The following is a 17,545-nucleotide window of genomic DNA, read 5'->3' on the forward strand; positions in this document are numbered from 1 at the left end:
AAGATGGCAGACATTTGTGAGAATTTTCTGCTTTTCTTTTTTCTTTCATGATCACAATGTGAATATACTTGTTTTTAACCATTTTTCCTGACATTGATCAAACGACCAATTCAAAAAATAAATGATGAATGAATTAATACTGAAAATAATACTTTTATGCAAACCTAATTATTTTTATAACTCGCACGTATTATAAGTTTACTGCTCTTTGAAAAAGCACAAATTAACTACAGTGTAAAACGTGGAGTATCCGATAAACCTGAATGCAGCATAGCTTCCCTGTTCGTCTTGACCGAACAGCCAATCACAGCGCAGTACACCTCCTATGCCCCTCCTCTAGCCCTGCCCCCTGCGCCATAAAGGGGCGGGGTCTGAGCAATGAGGTAATCGGGGTAAACAGTAAAGATGGCGACGTCTGTATCCGTAGAGGGGCAACCAAGTCTAAATGGGATTATTTCCGACCCCCAAACTAAGAAACTGACCGACCTGCCGACCGAGTTGCTCGAACACATCCTGTGCTTCCCTGTCCTCAAACATGTCGACATTTGTAACGTATCCTGCTGCTGCAAGCGGCTACACGACGTTTGCCATGGAAGGGGGAAGGTCTGGGGACACCAGTACAAACTCAGGTGCAACGATTTATTTGTGGTATTTCTTTCGAGTTTTAGCCTCTGGTGGTTTTTCATCACTACCTGCCGAAACGAGCCTTCTTGTCCGTTTTTCATTTGTCTTGCTCAGAGCCCTAAATGTACTCAATTCACTTAAGGTTCGTACGCTGCGAACTTGAAGCGAGCTGTCAGCCGCTGACATCTTGCTGATGCACCAAATACACCACCACGCCAGGCCAGTGGCTAGCTTTTGCTCTGCAGATCACTCTGGAGCTTGTAAACCTTTTAAATCTTTCACAAGTTGCAGCGTATACTTCATTTTCCCCAAAACAGCCAAAAATGAATGTGTGCATGACCTTGAATGTTGCCTGTAGTCTGTGATCTACAGGAGAGTGCAGCTCTTGCCAGAGACTAAGCCCTCCTCCTGACTGACTTGGCTGTTCCTCACCTGAATGCTTTTATTTTTTAGGGGGGCAAGAGAGAACCTCGTCTGCAGCACGATGATAAACTGTTTCATGTCAATTACTGCTGCATGCAATAAGCCACAAAAGTAATTCTGAGCATGCCCAAAAGTGTCACTGAGATAACAGTTTTACTGCTTTCCTCTACAGATGGCCAAGACTGCAGAGGTTTTACCGTCAGAATGAGTGCTGTGACTGGCTCAGAGAATACAAAACAAGACATAGAGTTGGCATACAGATACGTAGGACTGTGGAATCAATCTCAAAGAGATTCTTCACAGAAGTCGTGAGTAATTCATTTGGTATCAAGAATACATTATCATTATTAGTTTTTTGTTACATTGGTCTTGGTTAGATGCATTAAATAGAGGTGATAGAATGGCAAAAGCATTCAGTTGCACTAGTTTGATCAGTAAACTTTAATTTTTCCTTCACAAATGCACTATTTTATAAAAAGAAATGATTATTTCTCTGTGACTTGCCGTGTGTGTGTGTGTGTGGGTGTATGAGAACGTGAGCTTTCTATATCCCAAACTAACCCAGAGATCTGTAACTCAGCCTTGCGTTGGCCAGGTGCTGGGAGACAGCTTTGCAGAGATTGAGTCGCTTGGGATGCCGGAGCACTTCTGTGAAGATGAGCTCCTCTTCATACTCAACTCTGACAAGAGGTGCGAGCAACACTGTGCCCACATTAAAACATCAATACTTGCCACCCACTGCATTTTGCAATCATTAACGGGGTCGTGCGTTGATCCTCTTGCTAATCCTCTCTGAGACCTCCATGATTATGAAAGCTGTTTTTGTGTTGCACAATGTCTCTCTCTTCTGTTCTACGCCCATCATTAGGAAAAGCTTGACCTTGAAGTACTATGCAAAGAAAATCCTTTACTTCCTGAGACAGCAGAACATCCTGAAGAGTTTGAAGACCTTCCTGGAGCAGCCTGCAGAGCAGCAGTCAGCTTTAGAGGGTGAGGCGTGACAACAGACATTAGACCTAAACATCTCTATACAAAGAGAATGTGTCTTTTGTGTTCTTTAATGTTTCATAAAGTATAGGTGTTGATTGACTAATAATTTTGGTCATAATATTCTTCAACAACATTTTGTCACTGACAAAAATGAAACCATAACCAAATAGAAAAAAAAAAAAGTATGATTACAAAAACTACGATGTACTATGGACATTTTTGTTTATGAGAAAACGAAGGACAGATATGGATGAATTTCACAGTTGATGTCAAATATAAATCTACTGTAGATTTAGCTAACGATATTTAACTAAAACTAAATAAAAAAATGTATGATAATAGAAGCAATATAACTTCATGCTTCATGTGATTTGCCACTTAATTTGTGTTTCTCCTGTGTTTTTGATACAAGCAGTATACCATTATGTGTTTCCTCTCCTGGCCCTGTCTGCCCCTCTAGGTGCTGTACTGGTGGATCAGTATTGTAACCCGCTGGCTGATGTAACACTGAACAGCATATCAGCTCAGCTGGATGAGATTGGAGAAAAGGTGAAGAAGATGCTGAGAATCAAGAACCCCTCTCACCCCAGTCTGCGTGTCGCACAAGGTGGGGCTTCAAAAGTGGCACAAGTCCAAATGAAAAGTTGTCTTTTTGGGGGATGGAAAGTTTTTGTTTTTTTCCATGTGTCCTTGCCTCAGGTTCTTTTTTATTCCCAAAGTGCATCAGCACTAGAATGCTGAAAGCCTGAAGGCATGGGCTTCCATTCCCAGCACATCTTAAAGAAAAATCGATACCGCTATATTTAGACATGTGTCAACTGCACAAGATCCATATTTTCCCCTTAAGCTAAAGAAATTTTCATTTCTTGTGTATGATGTAGGGGACTGTTTTGTCATAGAGGACTTTGAGCTCCAGAGGCAGGTGGTGTGTGCCCTGAACACTGTCCTGTATGAGCAGCTTCAATACAAAGGCAACGAGTTCGACTACTACAACCCTCTTAACTCTTACATCCACCAGGTAGCTCTTCTATAAGATTATGCATATTTTAACAACTTAACAACTGTAGACCTGACGAGGCCTTCCTGTTTTTCCATTTAGGTGCTACTACGCCATACAGGCATTCCCATAAGTCTCTCTGTCCTCTATATGACGTTAGCGCGGAAGCTGGGTGTTCAGGTGGAACCTGTCAACTTTCCCAATCACTTCCTGCTGCGCTGGTGCCAAAAACCAAGAGGGTACGGTTTGAAATTACTTGCTCTCAATTTCCTCTAAATGTTGTCAAAAAGTAGAGCTGTCAGTCAACCATCTAGCATTGTTTTCCTCCAATCACAACATTGATAGCCATGATACAGTTAAGCAGTTGTATAAAAAGTTACTATGCACAGAAGTAGTCTCCCACACAGCCTTCGAGATAATGACTTGGTGCTCAATCACTCATTACATATTACATTGTGCCTCACTAGCAATCTGTAGGAAAGGCAACAACATTGAGAAATCCTTCCCCAGACAGTTTCATTAAGGTTTTTTACAATCCAATGCCGTAGCCTAACTTCCACCCTTTATCAGACCCTAGTTCAAATTTTTGAAATTATAATGTTTCAAGCATAATCCATTTTTAGTAGATTTTGTCATAAATAGTAAAATATGTTGCTAGTGAAATTTTTTTTTTCCTCTTTTAATCTTAAGCAGCCAAACTTTTCACCTTGATTCATAGTATTTTAATAGCTGGTTTACAACAAAAAGCTACAAGTAGTTATTATTTTCATTATCATAATTGTCATAACAATTTGTGATGGATGTCTGTTCAATGCATTTGTATAGTAGGTTTATTAAACCGTGTACCTGCAGGAGTGAGGACATCTATGACTTTATCTACATCGATGCCTTTGGTAAAGGCAAACAGCTGACAGCCAAGGAGTGCGAGTATCTCATCGGCCACCAGGTGACGGCAGATTACTACAGCGCCATCAGCACTACAGAGGTGCTGCTCAGGATGGTGGGAAACCTGCTTAACATCGGCAAAAGAGGGTAAGAGGAACTGAACAACCCCGACTGTCATTAGAAAATCTCTTCTGCTGGAGAGATGGATAAATGGTCCAGGCATGGGATGCACTGTTGTCTAAAAACAGATTAAATAATTTGAATGGATTTGATGGTTGCTAGCGTTACATTACTGCGTGGTTTCCTTCAGGGAGGGTAATGAGAAATCCTACCAGCTGCTAAGAGACTCTCTAGACCTCTACCTCACTATCAACCCAGATAATGTGCAGTACCTGCTGCTGCAGGCACGCCTCTACTTCCACCTGGGCATCTGGCCAGAAAAGGTCAGTGCACACAACCTGATTTTTTTTCTAATGGAGCAGTTTTTCTAATGCTCTATTAAAATTGCATTCATAAAGCATTAACTATTATTCAGGACAAAGCACTTACTATTCAGCTGTCAGTATTTTACCTGACCATGCTGATATTTGTTCCAGGTGCTAGACATCCTCCAACACATTCAGGCATTGGATCCCTCCCAGCACGGGGCAGTGGGTTACCTGGTGCAGCACACGCTGGAGCACATCCAACACAAGAAACATCCTGTTACGCCTGAGGTGAAGAAGCGTAGCACTCCAGAACACCTGGAGGTCCAGTATTCAGTTGGCCTCATCATGAAACACAAGAGGTGGGTCACACTAACATGTTGTTGTGCAGTCCTCTTCTGTTAACACACCTGTTTGTAATCCTCCTGTACCGGACCTTAGAATACTCAAGTGTATCCGTCCTGTTCTATCTCCTCCACCAGGTCGGGTTATAACTGCGTGATTTACGGCTGGGACCCAAAGTGCACCATGAGCCAGGAGTGGATCACCACCATGAGGGTCCACCAGCTTTCCAATGGGGCCAACCAGCCCTTCTACAACGTCCTCGTACAGGACGGCACATGTCGCTACGCAGCTCAAGGTATGGATCATACACACCAGCATGGTGACGAAAAATATCCTTATGGTGGTTATGTGGTCTGTAAATGTAGCAGCTCAGTTTCATAATAAATAATCAGTGTCGATATAATTTCATTTGCTTTAATTGTATAAAAGGTCAGGAAAGGAAGTCATCAGAACAAAATGTCAAGGTTGTCATACAACCATAGAGACACAATTAAACTAACAAGTGAAACCGTTTCATGCACAGATTAAGCTAATCTCTTCTAAGTGGAGGTGGGACAAATGGCTGCCTCGTTGGACATGATGGATGATAGAAACTTCATGCTTGACTTGCAGGCCTCTTCAAAGATGAACTTTATTAGATTTTGCAGCATCTTGCTCTTAAACCTAATGGCAACTCCACAACCCTTAATAATGTGATTTTAGTAGTGTCATGTGAAGATCCTGCTGTACACGTTGATCCAGGAGTGCTTTCTATTAAGACTGATGGCCGTCATTGATATAGATGAACCAAAGCCTGCAAGCTGTTTCCAGGCCAACACTTCAGCGGCCCTGCATCACCCTTTTTTGTGACTTAAAAATGTTCCCCACTTAAGAGAGCTCCTCCCTAATAAGATGAGTAATTTATTCCCTTGTGATTACCTGCTCACTCTGCTGCTCAGTCAGCTGCTGCTGCTACTACTACTACACCGCTTTCATTATTTGTATGCATTATCTTTGCTCTCTGCACCAACTTGATGTTCACCTGCAGGCTCTTTTCTCTACAAACCCTGAAGGGAATTCGTATTGATTAATCCCTATGATCTCATCTGCTGCTCAGTCTGCTTTGCCGGAACCGATAAGACATGAAGCTGTGATGACAAAATAGATTGTATTTGACATTTTCCTGATAAATGAATTCTGATATGTGGGTTTTCTGTGTGAGCTGGACTTGTACAACGTGTGAGTAATGTCAGGGACTGTTTGTTATAAATTTCCTGTTTCTTCACCTCAAATTAGTTTATTTGGGTTACCTCATGTTGTTCCTCAGAGAACCTGGAGCCCCACTCTGCCCCCCTGGAGATAGGCCATCCCGAGGTGGGACGCTACTTCTCCGAGTTTGCCGACACCCACTACGCTGCCAACGAAGAACTGCAGACACGATACCCGGAGGACATGGATGAAACTTTGGGCACGGTGCAGGAGCTTTACCACAGACTGACACCTGGTTCTGGGAGCCAGGACCAGGCTCCTGCCACAGACCAAAACAACCACGAAGCCATGCCCATGTAGCAAAGTAGATGTGTCCTACACCCTGCTGACCCCAGCTGACCAATTACTGGTCACCCACTCTCGATCCACAATCCACTTAGCTGTTTCTTTGTCGCACGCGCTTAGGACCAGGTCATGTGCAACTGAGAGGTTTTTGTTTGTTTTTTTTACATATCAGCCAGTATATAGTATTAACAGTAAATTATTTGGTGTAACCTGTGTAGGTTTGAAAAGATTTATTTTAACATTTCCATTTTCAGGAAAAATGTATGAAAAGACCAAAAAGTCTTGAAACATGCAGCAAAGATTGTTACTGTACCGGTACACACATTAAAGTACCACAGTGTATTTGTTGTGAAAACAAAGCTCAACCTATGGAGTGATATAGCCTGGTTCAAGGTCATTATTCAGGATGCTGGGTCTTTAAGACAAACTTGAGAAAAGTATGGAAACCCCAAATAATGCAGAAGTTGATGCCTTGAAGGAAAAAAAAAAAAGAATATAGGCTTGAAGTAAACAGCTAAGTGGATGAGTAAGTTCAGGATGGGTGACCAGGTGCTGTAAATCTCCCTTTACCTAAAACAGAGGAATACTCCTTTACCCAGAGCTCCCCAACCCCTTGATCATACCTCCCTGCAGCTAGCACCAGTCGAACAAGCCCCCCTGCATATAGTCCAACCCCCCCCAGTTACAGTGCCACACTAAAGACTATGACGAAAATACTTTGTAAATTGACTTTTACTTTTAATTCCCCATCTTTGAATCAAGGTTCATGCACTTATGGAAGTTTAACTTTCACATTTCTAGATGATCTTGTTTTGTTTTTTTCTCTCCGTATATTCACAAGTGAAACATGTAGGATGTCATTGCTCTCCACAGATGTTGAGCTGTTCACGGAAAAACAAAAGGAGAACCAATAAGGACATTGCTGACTTGAAACAGAAGTGACTGAGCTTTGAGGAATTGAGAGGAAAAAAATAAAAGCCATTCAAGTTTTTTTTTTCTAGCTTCTGAGTTGTTTTACTAAACTAAATGTGCATATTTAGTGTTAATACACAGCGCTGATTTAGAAAACTGACTAGAAAGCGGAAGATGGCAGCTCATTTATCCACAGGCTGTATGGATTTAGGACCTTGAGGATGCCACAAGTTTCCGAGACGCCAGCAGCAGGCTACAGTTGCGTCGAGCTGCCGGCAGCAGCGCGATAAAGCAGCAGTGGCACAGAAAAGTTGAGCCAGTCGGTCCAGATCGTGCGTCCTGACGCACCGGTGGAACAGCAGCGATGGGAGCCTCGCACACGCGCTCCGAGAACAAGTACCAGGATCTGGTGGATAAAACTGGATGTAAGTAAGGAAAACTCACCAGGAACTATTATAGTAGACACTACTTAACTGCTGAGTCGGTGCACGGCGCTGTTGGTGTTAAAACGTTCAGTTTCAAGGTGCGCAAATCTCGTGGCGGTGACTTTGGGTCTTCGAGGAAGTAAAAGATGACACAGGTGACTGGACAAATGGAAACCTGATCATCGCACCAGTCTGTGACGCAAAGTTTTCTGAACATTTAGTTGAGTTAAATGCTGAAGTATGTTAGACGCCACCCGATGAACAGACGCATGCAGAATTCGTTTCAAGTGTAAGCATTTGTGATTCAGCGCAAAACTCCGTAGTTTTATTAATAAATGCTAAATACACCATCTTAATAATAAACTACACAACCCATCTGTTCCATGAGTTAACTATTTCTGTATCTATGTTAATTTATGTTGATCCTGCCTCCCTTTGCAGACAGTAAAAGCAGAAGTCACAGGTGTTCTGGTTGGTCCAACTGCTATAAACATTATTGTAACACACTTTATGTGCTTCTCTCTTCCTCCCTTGTGCGGAAGGAAAAGTCCAGTAAAGAAATGAAACAAAAAAGCAGACACAAAGAGCAGAAGTGTGTAGTGTTATCAGGATGTGGAATCTGTGCATGCAGAGTCTGAGCAACAGGGATACATTTTGCACCCAAGACTGAGCCCAACTTTATTAATGGTTTATGGGTGAGACTTTGAACTGTTTGCCCTTTTTTTTTTCTCCAAGGTGGGGCTTTGGCCCCGTTTCTCTCTGGGCTCAGTGGGGGATTTTTATGGACTTATATGTTCCAGACACAGTGATAGAAATATTTCATTGTACTAACAGGACTGTACTCACAGATAGAACATAGACCACGGATTCTGTTGTTGTTTTCTTTTGTATTTGGCAAGTTGGTGCATGTTGCTGATCCTGCGTATGTATTGTAATAGTCAAACTCAGACCAACAAACCTGTTTCTGTGTGAAGCCACAATCCTCAGCCCACACTCAGCAGCTACCATTGCTACTGCAAACATCCTCTCAGCAGCTTTTTGGGAAAGGGAAAAAGGGTCAAAATAAACACAAGTGTTTACCGAAACAATTGAAAATGCCAAACCCATCTTGATATGGGACCAGGCAGAGCCCGGTTATGACGTTTATACCTTTCAGTGTGTGTGGTCACTAGTCCACACAGTGAGTTAATGATTCAAGGAATGCTTTGAAAAGGGATAAAAAGACAATCTCACCAATGCACAGGGTGTTTGCTTTGCTATTAAACTGATAGTAGAGCTGCACCTGATCAGATTAATAAAAATAAGTCTTACTATTATCATAATCCAGCTTTTTACAATTAAAAGAAAAACAAGAAAAGGGTTGATTATATCTTAATAGAATATCTTGAATAATATCTTAATCAATAACAATCATCTTTTGCTTATTATTAGTTAATTGCAGGTTAAATGTTCAAAAAAAAAAAAAAAAAACAAGTGCAAGAAGCCTGCTGTGGAGTAATTAAGGGTGTACTGACATGCACTCATGTTGTTGGTGTTTGCTTTTTTTTCAGTTTCAGAGGAGCAGATTAAAAACCTTCACAAAAGATTCCAGCAGCTGAGCGGCAATGAAGAGACGATAAGGTAAAATGTTTAACGTGCACGTGTGTCAAAGCCCTGCTATTTTTTTATTGGAAACCGTTTGGCCTTAGCAAGATGGCACTAAAGATGAAATACTACCTGCTTGGTGGCTAGAGTGATGAATTGTGGGTATTTCTGGTATCTCTGGCACAGGCACAAACAACATATGGTGACACACGCAGGCAGTAGTAATGCAGACGCAGACAAATTGGGTAAATGCAATATGTCGATGCATCAGGCACACAGGGCTGTCACATACTGCACACACACACACTCAGTCATGTATAAACACATACATGAAACTGCCATAGCGGCATGCTGGTAGTGATGGATCACAGTGTCCTTCCCTTTAAAAAGAAATGGGGAACAAACATTGTACACAGCAGGTATTTCTCCTGACAGTTTACATTCACACAGAGTTACTGTTCTTGTTACTTCCCATAAATAAGTTATTAAATCATGATAGTACTGTGGTATCTGTTTTATGATGATGGACTTTCTCTTGTCGCACTGCAGTAGAGAAAACTTGGACAACATACCGGCGCTCGCCAACAATCCAATCAGAAAGCAAATTATTGAAGCATTCTTCGATAAAAGGTGGGTGCAGCCCAGTTCCACCACACTCTGTCCTTCCATCCTATGACTAATAGTCATTTCGACTGGTATTATTAGCACTGTCATGATATTAATCAAATCATTTTCAAAACCAAGCCCATATTATGATATGTCAAATGTTAAAGTCTAACATTCATTATTACCAAAGGTCAGTTTGTCTAAGCAATGATATTTCTTTACCTAGTTGTATGGTAGATATTCATATTAAATATAAGACAGTGGCCTTTATTTGCTGCTGATCTGATGGTGGTTTCTTCCTGATGATGGCTGCAGGAACACAAGCTGTAAACGCAGCATTGAAATTCTTTTTATGCCTTTTTATGTGTTGAAATATGATTCCTACGGGCTACTATAAATGAAATCTAAATTAAGGGAATAGTTTGACATTTTGGAAAATGAACTTGCTGTCAATGCAGTGAGTTCACTGGCAGGTCTGTGCATTAAATAGGAAGCTATCACCAGCAGCAGGCTAGTTTAGCTTAGCACAAAGACAGATAGGAAGGGGAAGCTGCTTGCTAGTTAATCACAACTTGTTGCTTTGACACTTTTTGTGTAAAAGCAAGTGTAGTGCTCACCTTCACTATATTTGCAGTAGTATCAGTGGTGCAGTTGTTAGTTCTGTGTGGAGTTGGCATGTTCTCTCTGTGTGAGTTCAGTGTTCCAGTTTCCTCCCGCAGTCCAAACACATGCATGTTAGGTGGTTTCATGACTCAAAGTTGCTCTAATATGCTGGTTTAATCAAAGTCTTGAGTGTTTAGTACTTCACTTGTTTGTTTATTCAAATAAAAACAATGTCATCCGTAGATGGGGAATAGAAAATACCTCTATAGCATTGAGATGGCTGATGAAGTGTGTTTTCAGTCTTCATCCAAGAAAAATGCTATGCAGTTTGTGAAAACAAAATATGTAATCCATCCATTCATGAACAGAAATAACATCTGGTATAGGGTTGTATGGCTATCGAGAGATGGATGCTGACATTTTAAAACCAGCTGATCCGCATGCTTTGGAAAGCCTAGCTCAACATAGCAAACCACAAAATGGACTGTCCAATAAACAAGCGATCTGACTCGTGATGTTCGATCACAAGCACACAGTTCATGTGCACAATGGGAAGCTAAAGGAAGCCTAAGCAGAAATACATAATTAAACCTTTTCTTTGGGTTTGGATTAGGTCTGGAAAATGGAACCTGTGAGAATGATTTCACTCGTACAATCTGAAATTTCATATGTGCAGGATTTTTTTTTTTGACAAACAGAATACTTGCACTCTGCATAGAATACACTTGTTTTCAAATTGGGAGCTTGATCAAACTCTGGTTGGCGTGGACCTTCAAAAAGCCACATTCGTTAATTTTTAATTCATAAATCTTAAATTTTGAATTCCTCTGTCTGTGTCCCAGGAACCAGCATCAGGATGAGGTGGGCTCCCTCGAGGAGATTGGCTTCGAGCAGTTCCTCATGGTCATGTCCCACTTCCGCCCTCCAAATTTGAAGACGACGGATGAGGAGAGGGAAGCAATGAGAAAAGAAAAGCTTCGCTGTAAGACACTTTTAACATTCTTAATAGCAGTGTTACATACAATAGACCCAGATATGCTTATTAATTAAGATGTTTGGAGCACCAGCTGTTAGTCTAGGACTAAAAGCTTTCCCTCGTGTGTCTCCCTTTGAGGGTTTCTCACTTTAAAAATACCAGCAACCACCACCAGCGTGCCACAAAGAGCCTGGTGGTGCATAGCTGCCTGTGTGAGCACTGGATTCCTCACTGCATGTCAGCCATCACTGTGGAGAGGCTTGTATGCATTCATGACGGTTGGGGAAAGTGGCAAGAACGGTAGCTTCACAACCCTAACAGTCACAAGTGGAGGGGATCATTTGTAGCCACAGATTCTGGACACAGATTTGGCCTCAGATGTCTAAATTGAATCTGCTCCAGGAGGTATTTCAAATATCATAATTTATGTTTTTGGTGCAAATTTTCTCCCTCAACCTGCCTTATGTGATTGGTAACTTTGACAGACTTCTGGGAAATTAATGGGGAGATGTGAATCTGTTAGAAAGGCTGGATTAACAACTGGGCAAATCAGCAACTGTTGCAGGGTCTGGTACCCTAAAGGGCCCCAGAAGGTGTATGTTTATCCTGGTGGTTTGTGGCACCTATACAAAATTACATTTGTGAATATACACAATATAATCAGAAATTGATCAATAATTGAAATGAGATGCATCATTTTCTTGTTAGGACGCCTCGTTGTGTAGAAGGCTCTGTGTAGAAATCTAGCCAATGGGCACCCTTTAGGCTCAGTAGATACTGAACTGATATTGTAACATTCCTGAACGAATTTGTGTTTCACTGAAACTACAGCAAATGTACTGACAGAACATGGAGACAGTGTTTCTGTTGTATTATGTCCTCAGCTGACTCTTGCCCTAAAAAAGGCTTTAGATGCTGCTCAAACAAGATGCACTCACTGTTTCAAGGGCCGACTTCACCTGACCCATCCAGTTTGATAGGAGTGCTTTACTGTACTGGGTGGATACGTGAAGGACACAAGCTGCATTTAAAATGTGCAGAATGGGTTTAAATGCAGGTGGCAGGAGGGGAAGACTGGGGGAGGCTCGTGCCAATTTTTGCTCTGGGGCCTCCAATCAAGTTAATCCGGCCATGCACAATGGCTAGTTAGCTGACTAAGTGTAGCCCTTTTTCAAAGTGACGAATATCTTTGGCAACATTGGATTTTAGTCTTTTGAGGGGGCAAATCTTTGTTGATCTTTTTTTCCACGTTATTTTTAGATGTTATATCTGTAAACCGCACCAGTTTTGAAAGAAGCCTCACTGTTTGGCTCTAATGTGCTGTCACCAAAAACTGCCATTTCCCATAAATACAGAGGAAAAATACCAAGAGATACAAACCTCTTGAGCATGTTTTTCAGTCCTGTTAGCATTTGATCAAAGGGATATTTGTTGTGCAGACACATGTAGTGTCACAACTTTAGGACTTGTACTGTATTTGACTCATTTACTTATTTCCCTATACTTCTACTCCAAAACTGTACAATTCAGAGAGAAATATTGTATGTTTTACCTCAATATATTTATTTGCCAGGTATACTTACTAGTTACTTTTCATTGAAACCAGTAAACCAGTGATCACCAACCGTTTTGGCTTGTGACCCATCAGTGACCTTTAGTCTTGTCACGTTTCAGTCTATGTTGCTGGTTGTTTTAGTCTCTGAGTTATCAGCACTTCCACCAGAGATGTTTACTCTCTGAATTTCTAAAAGGGTTTTAGATTAGATTAGCTACAACAGTAAAATGCAGCGTATGCACTGATGCCTCAGTATAGTATAGTATATTATATTATATAATATACTATACTATACTATACTATGATATAATATAGTATAATACCAGTGATGGGGAACAATTTATTGCTGCTAAAGCCTCTGTACTTTTCTTTAATACTTGCGTAAAAATCTTCAATGCAGGACTTCTACCTGTAATGGAGTATCTTTACATTGTTGTATTGATACTTTTACATAAGTGAAGGATCTGAATACTTCCTCCATTACTGCTAGAAATGGGTTTACTCTGGTCCTTTCTTATGTTCTGTATTCTCGACAATTACTGCCAGGGGATTTGGGCTTAAAGTATTGCCCAAACTGTTCTACTTGTTACTTTTTGACAGCTTCCTTGGAGAAGGAAAAATAATTTAGATAATAAAATAAAAAAGCAGTGTGCTCTCCAGGGTATTAGAAAATTAGTTGGGTTACTTTTAATTTTTTTTTGTAATTAAATCATAATCATAAAAGTTTAAATTATTTCCCCTCGTGTGAAGCAGGGTGAACTCGCTGTCAGCACTGAAACACATTTTCTGGGGGAAATAAAAATCCATGGCCAGTCCAGCTCAGCTTGGCGTAAACCATTTATCTGAATTGAATACTTTGTTTTTTTTCCCCTCTTACATTTGATTAGATTTTTATTTTTAATTTTGGGTGACCATAAATCAGCACAGCTCTCCCTGCTGTCGCAATGATAAATTTGTAACCTCAGGAACTTTATGGGGGGGAAAAAAGATAAACCAGTTTGGTATTTAAACTCATATTCTATCGACTGCTCAGCAGCAGCACAGTCAAAATGCTGTAAAGTGGCGTTTGTCTTTGTTAGGGCCACGGGACCGTTGGACAGGAATTATTGTCATGGGGCTGAATCTTGTAAATGTCACAGTAAATGAAAGTAGGGGTGTTGGTGTTGTAAAGGTTTTTTTCGTTGCCTCTGTCAGAATGACCACTGTGATTCCTTACATTCAGCACTAAGCCCTAATCACAGCTTCCTCTGGTCTGTTAGTAAGATCCTGTTTCCTTTTGATTTGATGATGGAAAATTCCTTAGACATCAGAGCAGCCACTAAGTTCTTCCGTTCTGTCTTCGCAGTCTTGTTCAACATGCACGACACGGACAACGATGGCACCATCACTCTGATGGAGTACAGGAAAGTAAGACGACTTTAATCACGTACACCTAAGACAAAGGCTGACATGGTTATGTGCTTTTTATGCTGTGACATAAAGTTGTCTCTAAAATGACATTATTCAAAATTAATGAATTAATTATTAGTTAAACTTTGTAATTGAGCACGGCCAATGTATTCATTTGAAACGGGACAAGATAAAAAAGATGTATGTGAATGTACATTATTCATTAGTCTGTAGTATAAAGTTGATATAGTGAAGAGCGTCCCATCCCCTGCATTCAATTTAGAGTCCATATGTATATTCAGCTTTTTTGCTCAAATAATGAGAGGGTTGGGTCAGATTACTCTGAAATGTGGTCAATTACTTAATACAAATTATATTTTTCTAATCAGCAACATAATCATTGGATTACAAAAAATTGCAATAGAATCTGAATACCTCTGGATTACTTCAAAACTGTACTTCAGAACATTGAAAACATTGCATCTTATAATAAATGGGTGCAGCCACAAAGCTTTGAGTTTCACAAATATTCTTTTTTTCTTTGTAAACATCTTAAATCATTTTCAATTTTTGCACATTCAGCATTTACAGTCGGCAAATCAGATTACTTAAAAAAGAAAACAGTACAGGCATAAACTACAGGTGTGCTGTGTGTATGCTGTAATATCTGACATGCTGTTGTGTACGTTTTTGTTGCTGCTGTTTCTTAATCAAAGGCCACATGGAGCTTTTTTTTCTAAATATAATCTTGCTTAATTATCGTAATACATTTTTTGTAATCTGATTAGTAATCCAGATTGTTCTTTAGTACCCACCCTTGTCCCGTGTCTGTCTGGAACAGTTCTACACCCACAGGAAATCAGAAAATCTAAATGTAAACGAATTAAAGCTAATGTGTGTGTGTGACCTTTTAAAAAAAAAAAAAAAAAGTAATTAGGCAAAACAAAATCTCAAGGTCCATTTTTCCTGAGCTTTCAATCACACCTAAGGGTTTTCCTCAGTAGTTGAAGCTCTGAAAAAAGATGGTAAGTGACTTTGAGTCAGGATTTTTTTAATTGAATCAAGCAAATTGGGTTCACCTCAAATTTGATGAGCTGATTGATCTTTTCCAAATACCATTTTTAACTGCATCAGACTAGATGATTTTTTTCTAGCTGAACTAAACTGGACCTTATTATGAACAAGAGCAGGATATTTTGGATCCATAAAGTGCATTTAAAGCAATGCGTTTAAAGGCCCCCGTTCACCCACGTGTTTACAGTCCTTCTGACTGCTGAGGTCGATGTAAGGTGGAGCTGTTGTTGCAATTGCACAGTGTCACAAAACTCCATGTTTTTTTCAAAATGATCAGGTCCAAGCTGTCCCACGCTGACAGCTGCAACAAAGCTAGCAAACACAAAAGTGGATCAAGCGGTCTGTATACACCCACGTAGTCTGAGGAGAGCTGTAATCAGATGAGATAAGTGAGGGTGGATCATGGAGGTGCAGCTGTAGTTAAACCAGCAGGTAGTTAGCAACACACATGTAATAAGCTGACAGGCTCCATGTTTTGTTACTCCATGTTAACTAAATGTATAAATGCACTGAGTTGGACTCAAATTAGAAGCTCAAGGAGAGTCTGTAATTTCACTTCCACAATTTAACTAGGGAAATATCAGTGTGAGGTACATTAATAAGTCTAACATGTGATATTGTTTTTGGCTTTCAAAATGTCAATGAAGTTGGAGTTTAGTTGGGTGGTAAAAGGCAGACAGACAGAATGTTGCAATAGAGTACAGTGTACACAGGGATGATTCAGAATTGATGTTACTAAAAGCATTTTTGTTTGCTTTTTTTCGTTGCAGAGGTGAAGGAGAGATGATTAGGGTAGATCAAGAATTAGATTTTACTGATTAGCTTCTATGTGAAGAGTTATGCAATCACTTTGATGCTAATGAAAAAATTAAAGCCAGTCTCTCCGGTTTGGTGCCTTTTTGGAAATGAAGTCATCAAAACCAGTTTAGTGGCTAAACATTTGCATGCTGTACATGCAGTAGTTCACTGAAGATGATGATTTAAGTCGTCAGTTGGAACTAATAACCTCATGTGGCTTGAGGACTGGGGTTGTTTAAACCCCAATGAGGGTTTAAAGACTAACAACGCTGCTCTCATCCAAGGTAGTTGAGGAGCTTCTGTCAAAAAGTGGAGCCATCGGGCAGGAAGCTGCCAAGGCGATAGCAGATGCTGCCATGTTGGAAGTGGCAAGCACAAATGTGCCCCACATGGTAATTGAACTTTCCAGAAATAAGCAGATAAAATAAATTCTCAGTGGCAAATCTGCAACAAAGAAACTCTTTATCTCTTCATCATTTCAGGCCCCGGATGACTTCTATGAAGGAATCACGTTTGAGCATTTTGAACAGGTTTGCACTTTTCCACCTGAGCAACAAGTATGAGACTTTTTTTTTTTAGTGACTAACTTATGACAGCATTTTGTTTTTCTGCCCACAGATTTTAAAGGGACTTGAAATGGAGTCCAGAATGCACATTCGCTTTTTGGATGTCAACACCACGACAATGCGTTGTGGGAAATCAACCTCTTGAAGGAGTTGTTCTTAGAAAGAAATGTTGATGTTGCTGCTGTTTTTAGCAGAACCTCTCCAGTCCTTAAATGGAATGAAGACAAACACTTTTGATATGCACTAATATATTTTTGGATGGAAGAAAATAATCACAGACCTAATACTGTACTGCAAGTGCATTTTTATACAAATTCTAAAGACTGTCTACTGCTCATGCAGTATAAAGTTTGGGTAGTTAGCGGAAGGAGTCAAACGATGTTTACTTCTATATTTCGCTTTTAATCCTAAAGAATTCACCTTCAGAAAGTTGTTTTGTGCAGTTTCAAAGCATTGTGATCTTATAAGTAGCAAATGTCACGTATTTCAAAGAGATTTACTTCCCATTCTTTGTCACACTTAAGGTTCAGGTTTCAAACTAACACACTACCTCTCTGAATCCTCCCGCTGTCCTACAAATCTTTATGTACCCAGAACGTGAAGGAGTCTTTGTATTTTTGTTGAAAGATTCACATGCTAGATGAAGTCAGTCATGCTTCAGTGGCTGCTCTGGCATCCATGGGTCATGGGTTATGGCTAACATCCAAAGTGTAGCACTGCAGGCACATACCATTCCCCTGCAGCTCCAGAATAGTCACACATTTAAATGATCTGTTCCTGTGAGGACGTGTAACCAAACTGTTCTACCCTGAAAATCTACTATTTGATCGCTGGC

General features: G+C 40.4%; 2 protein-coding genes across 2 annotated transcripts; both read left to right on the forward strand.

Annotated features, from left to right (window-relative positions):
• Positions 1-405: 405 nt before the first annotated feature.
• fbxo21 (F-box protein 21) lies at positions 406-7,213 on the forward strand. The gene is made up of 12 exons (XM_070833019.1): positions 406-629; positions 1,220-1,355; positions 1,628-1,737; positions 1,916-2,037; positions 2,498-2,644; positions 2,919-3,055; positions 3,137-3,273; positions 3,887-4,066; positions 4,230-4,362; positions 4,516-4,706; positions 4,827-4,984; positions 5,996-7,213. The coding sequence occupies exons 1-12, from the start codon at positions 406-408 to the stop codon at positions 6,235-6,237; spliced, it is 1,917 nt and encodes a 638-aa protein (XP_070689120.1). The 3' UTR covers positions 6,238-7,213.
• A 172-nt stretch (positions 7,214-7,385) lies between these two features.
• tesca (tescalcin a) lies at positions 7,386-17,542 on the forward strand. The gene is made up of 8 exons (XM_070833021.1): positions 7,386-7,559; positions 9,110-9,179; positions 9,693-9,773; positions 11,195-11,334; positions 14,229-14,290; positions 16,429-16,536; positions 16,627-16,674; positions 16,763-17,542. Exons 1-8 carry the CDS (start codon positions 7,499-7,501, stop codon positions 16,853-16,855), a joined length of 663 nt encoding a protein of 220 aa, XP_070689122.1. The 5' UTR covers positions 7,386-7,498; the 3' UTR covers positions 16,856-17,542.
• Positions 17,543-17,545: the final 3 nt, after the last annotated feature.

The sequence above is a fragment of the Pempheris klunzingeri genome, chromosome 7 (assembly GCF_042242105.1).
Source record: "Pempheris klunzingeri isolate RE-2024b chromosome 7, fPemKlu1.hap1, whole genome shotgun sequence".
NCBI classification, from domain to species: Eukaryota; Metazoa; Chordata; class Actinopteri; order Acropomatiformes; family Pempheridae; genus Pempheris; species Pempheris klunzingeri.

Excerpts from the sequence above, each read along its gene's own strand:
- fbxo21 (XM_070833019.1), top strand. The coding sequence starts at position 406 with ATGGCGACGTCTGTATCCGTAGAGGGGCAACCAAGTCTAAATGGGATT. Across the intron at positions 4,363-4,515 it reads TGGGCATCTGGCCAGAAAAG|GTGCTAGACATCCTCCAACA; the intron begins GTCAGTGCACAC and ends TATTTGTTCCAG. Across the intron at positions 4,707-4,826 it reads CTCATCATGAAACACAAGAG|GTCGGGTTATAACTGCGTGA; the intron begins GTGGGTCACACT and ends CTCCTCCACCAG.
- tesca (XM_070833021.1), top strand. The coding sequence starts at position 7,499 with ATGGGAGCCTCGCACACGCGCTCCGAGAACAAGTACCAGGATCTGGTG. Across the intron at positions 7,560-9,109 it reads TCTGGTGGATAAAACTGGAT|TTTCAGAGGAGCAGATTAAA; the intron begins GTAAGTAAGGAA and ends CTTTTTTTTCAG. Across the intron at positions 14,291-16,428 it reads CTCTGATGGAGTACAGGAAA|GTAGTTGAGGAGCTTCTGTC; the intron begins GTAAGACGACTT and ends CTCTCATCCAAG.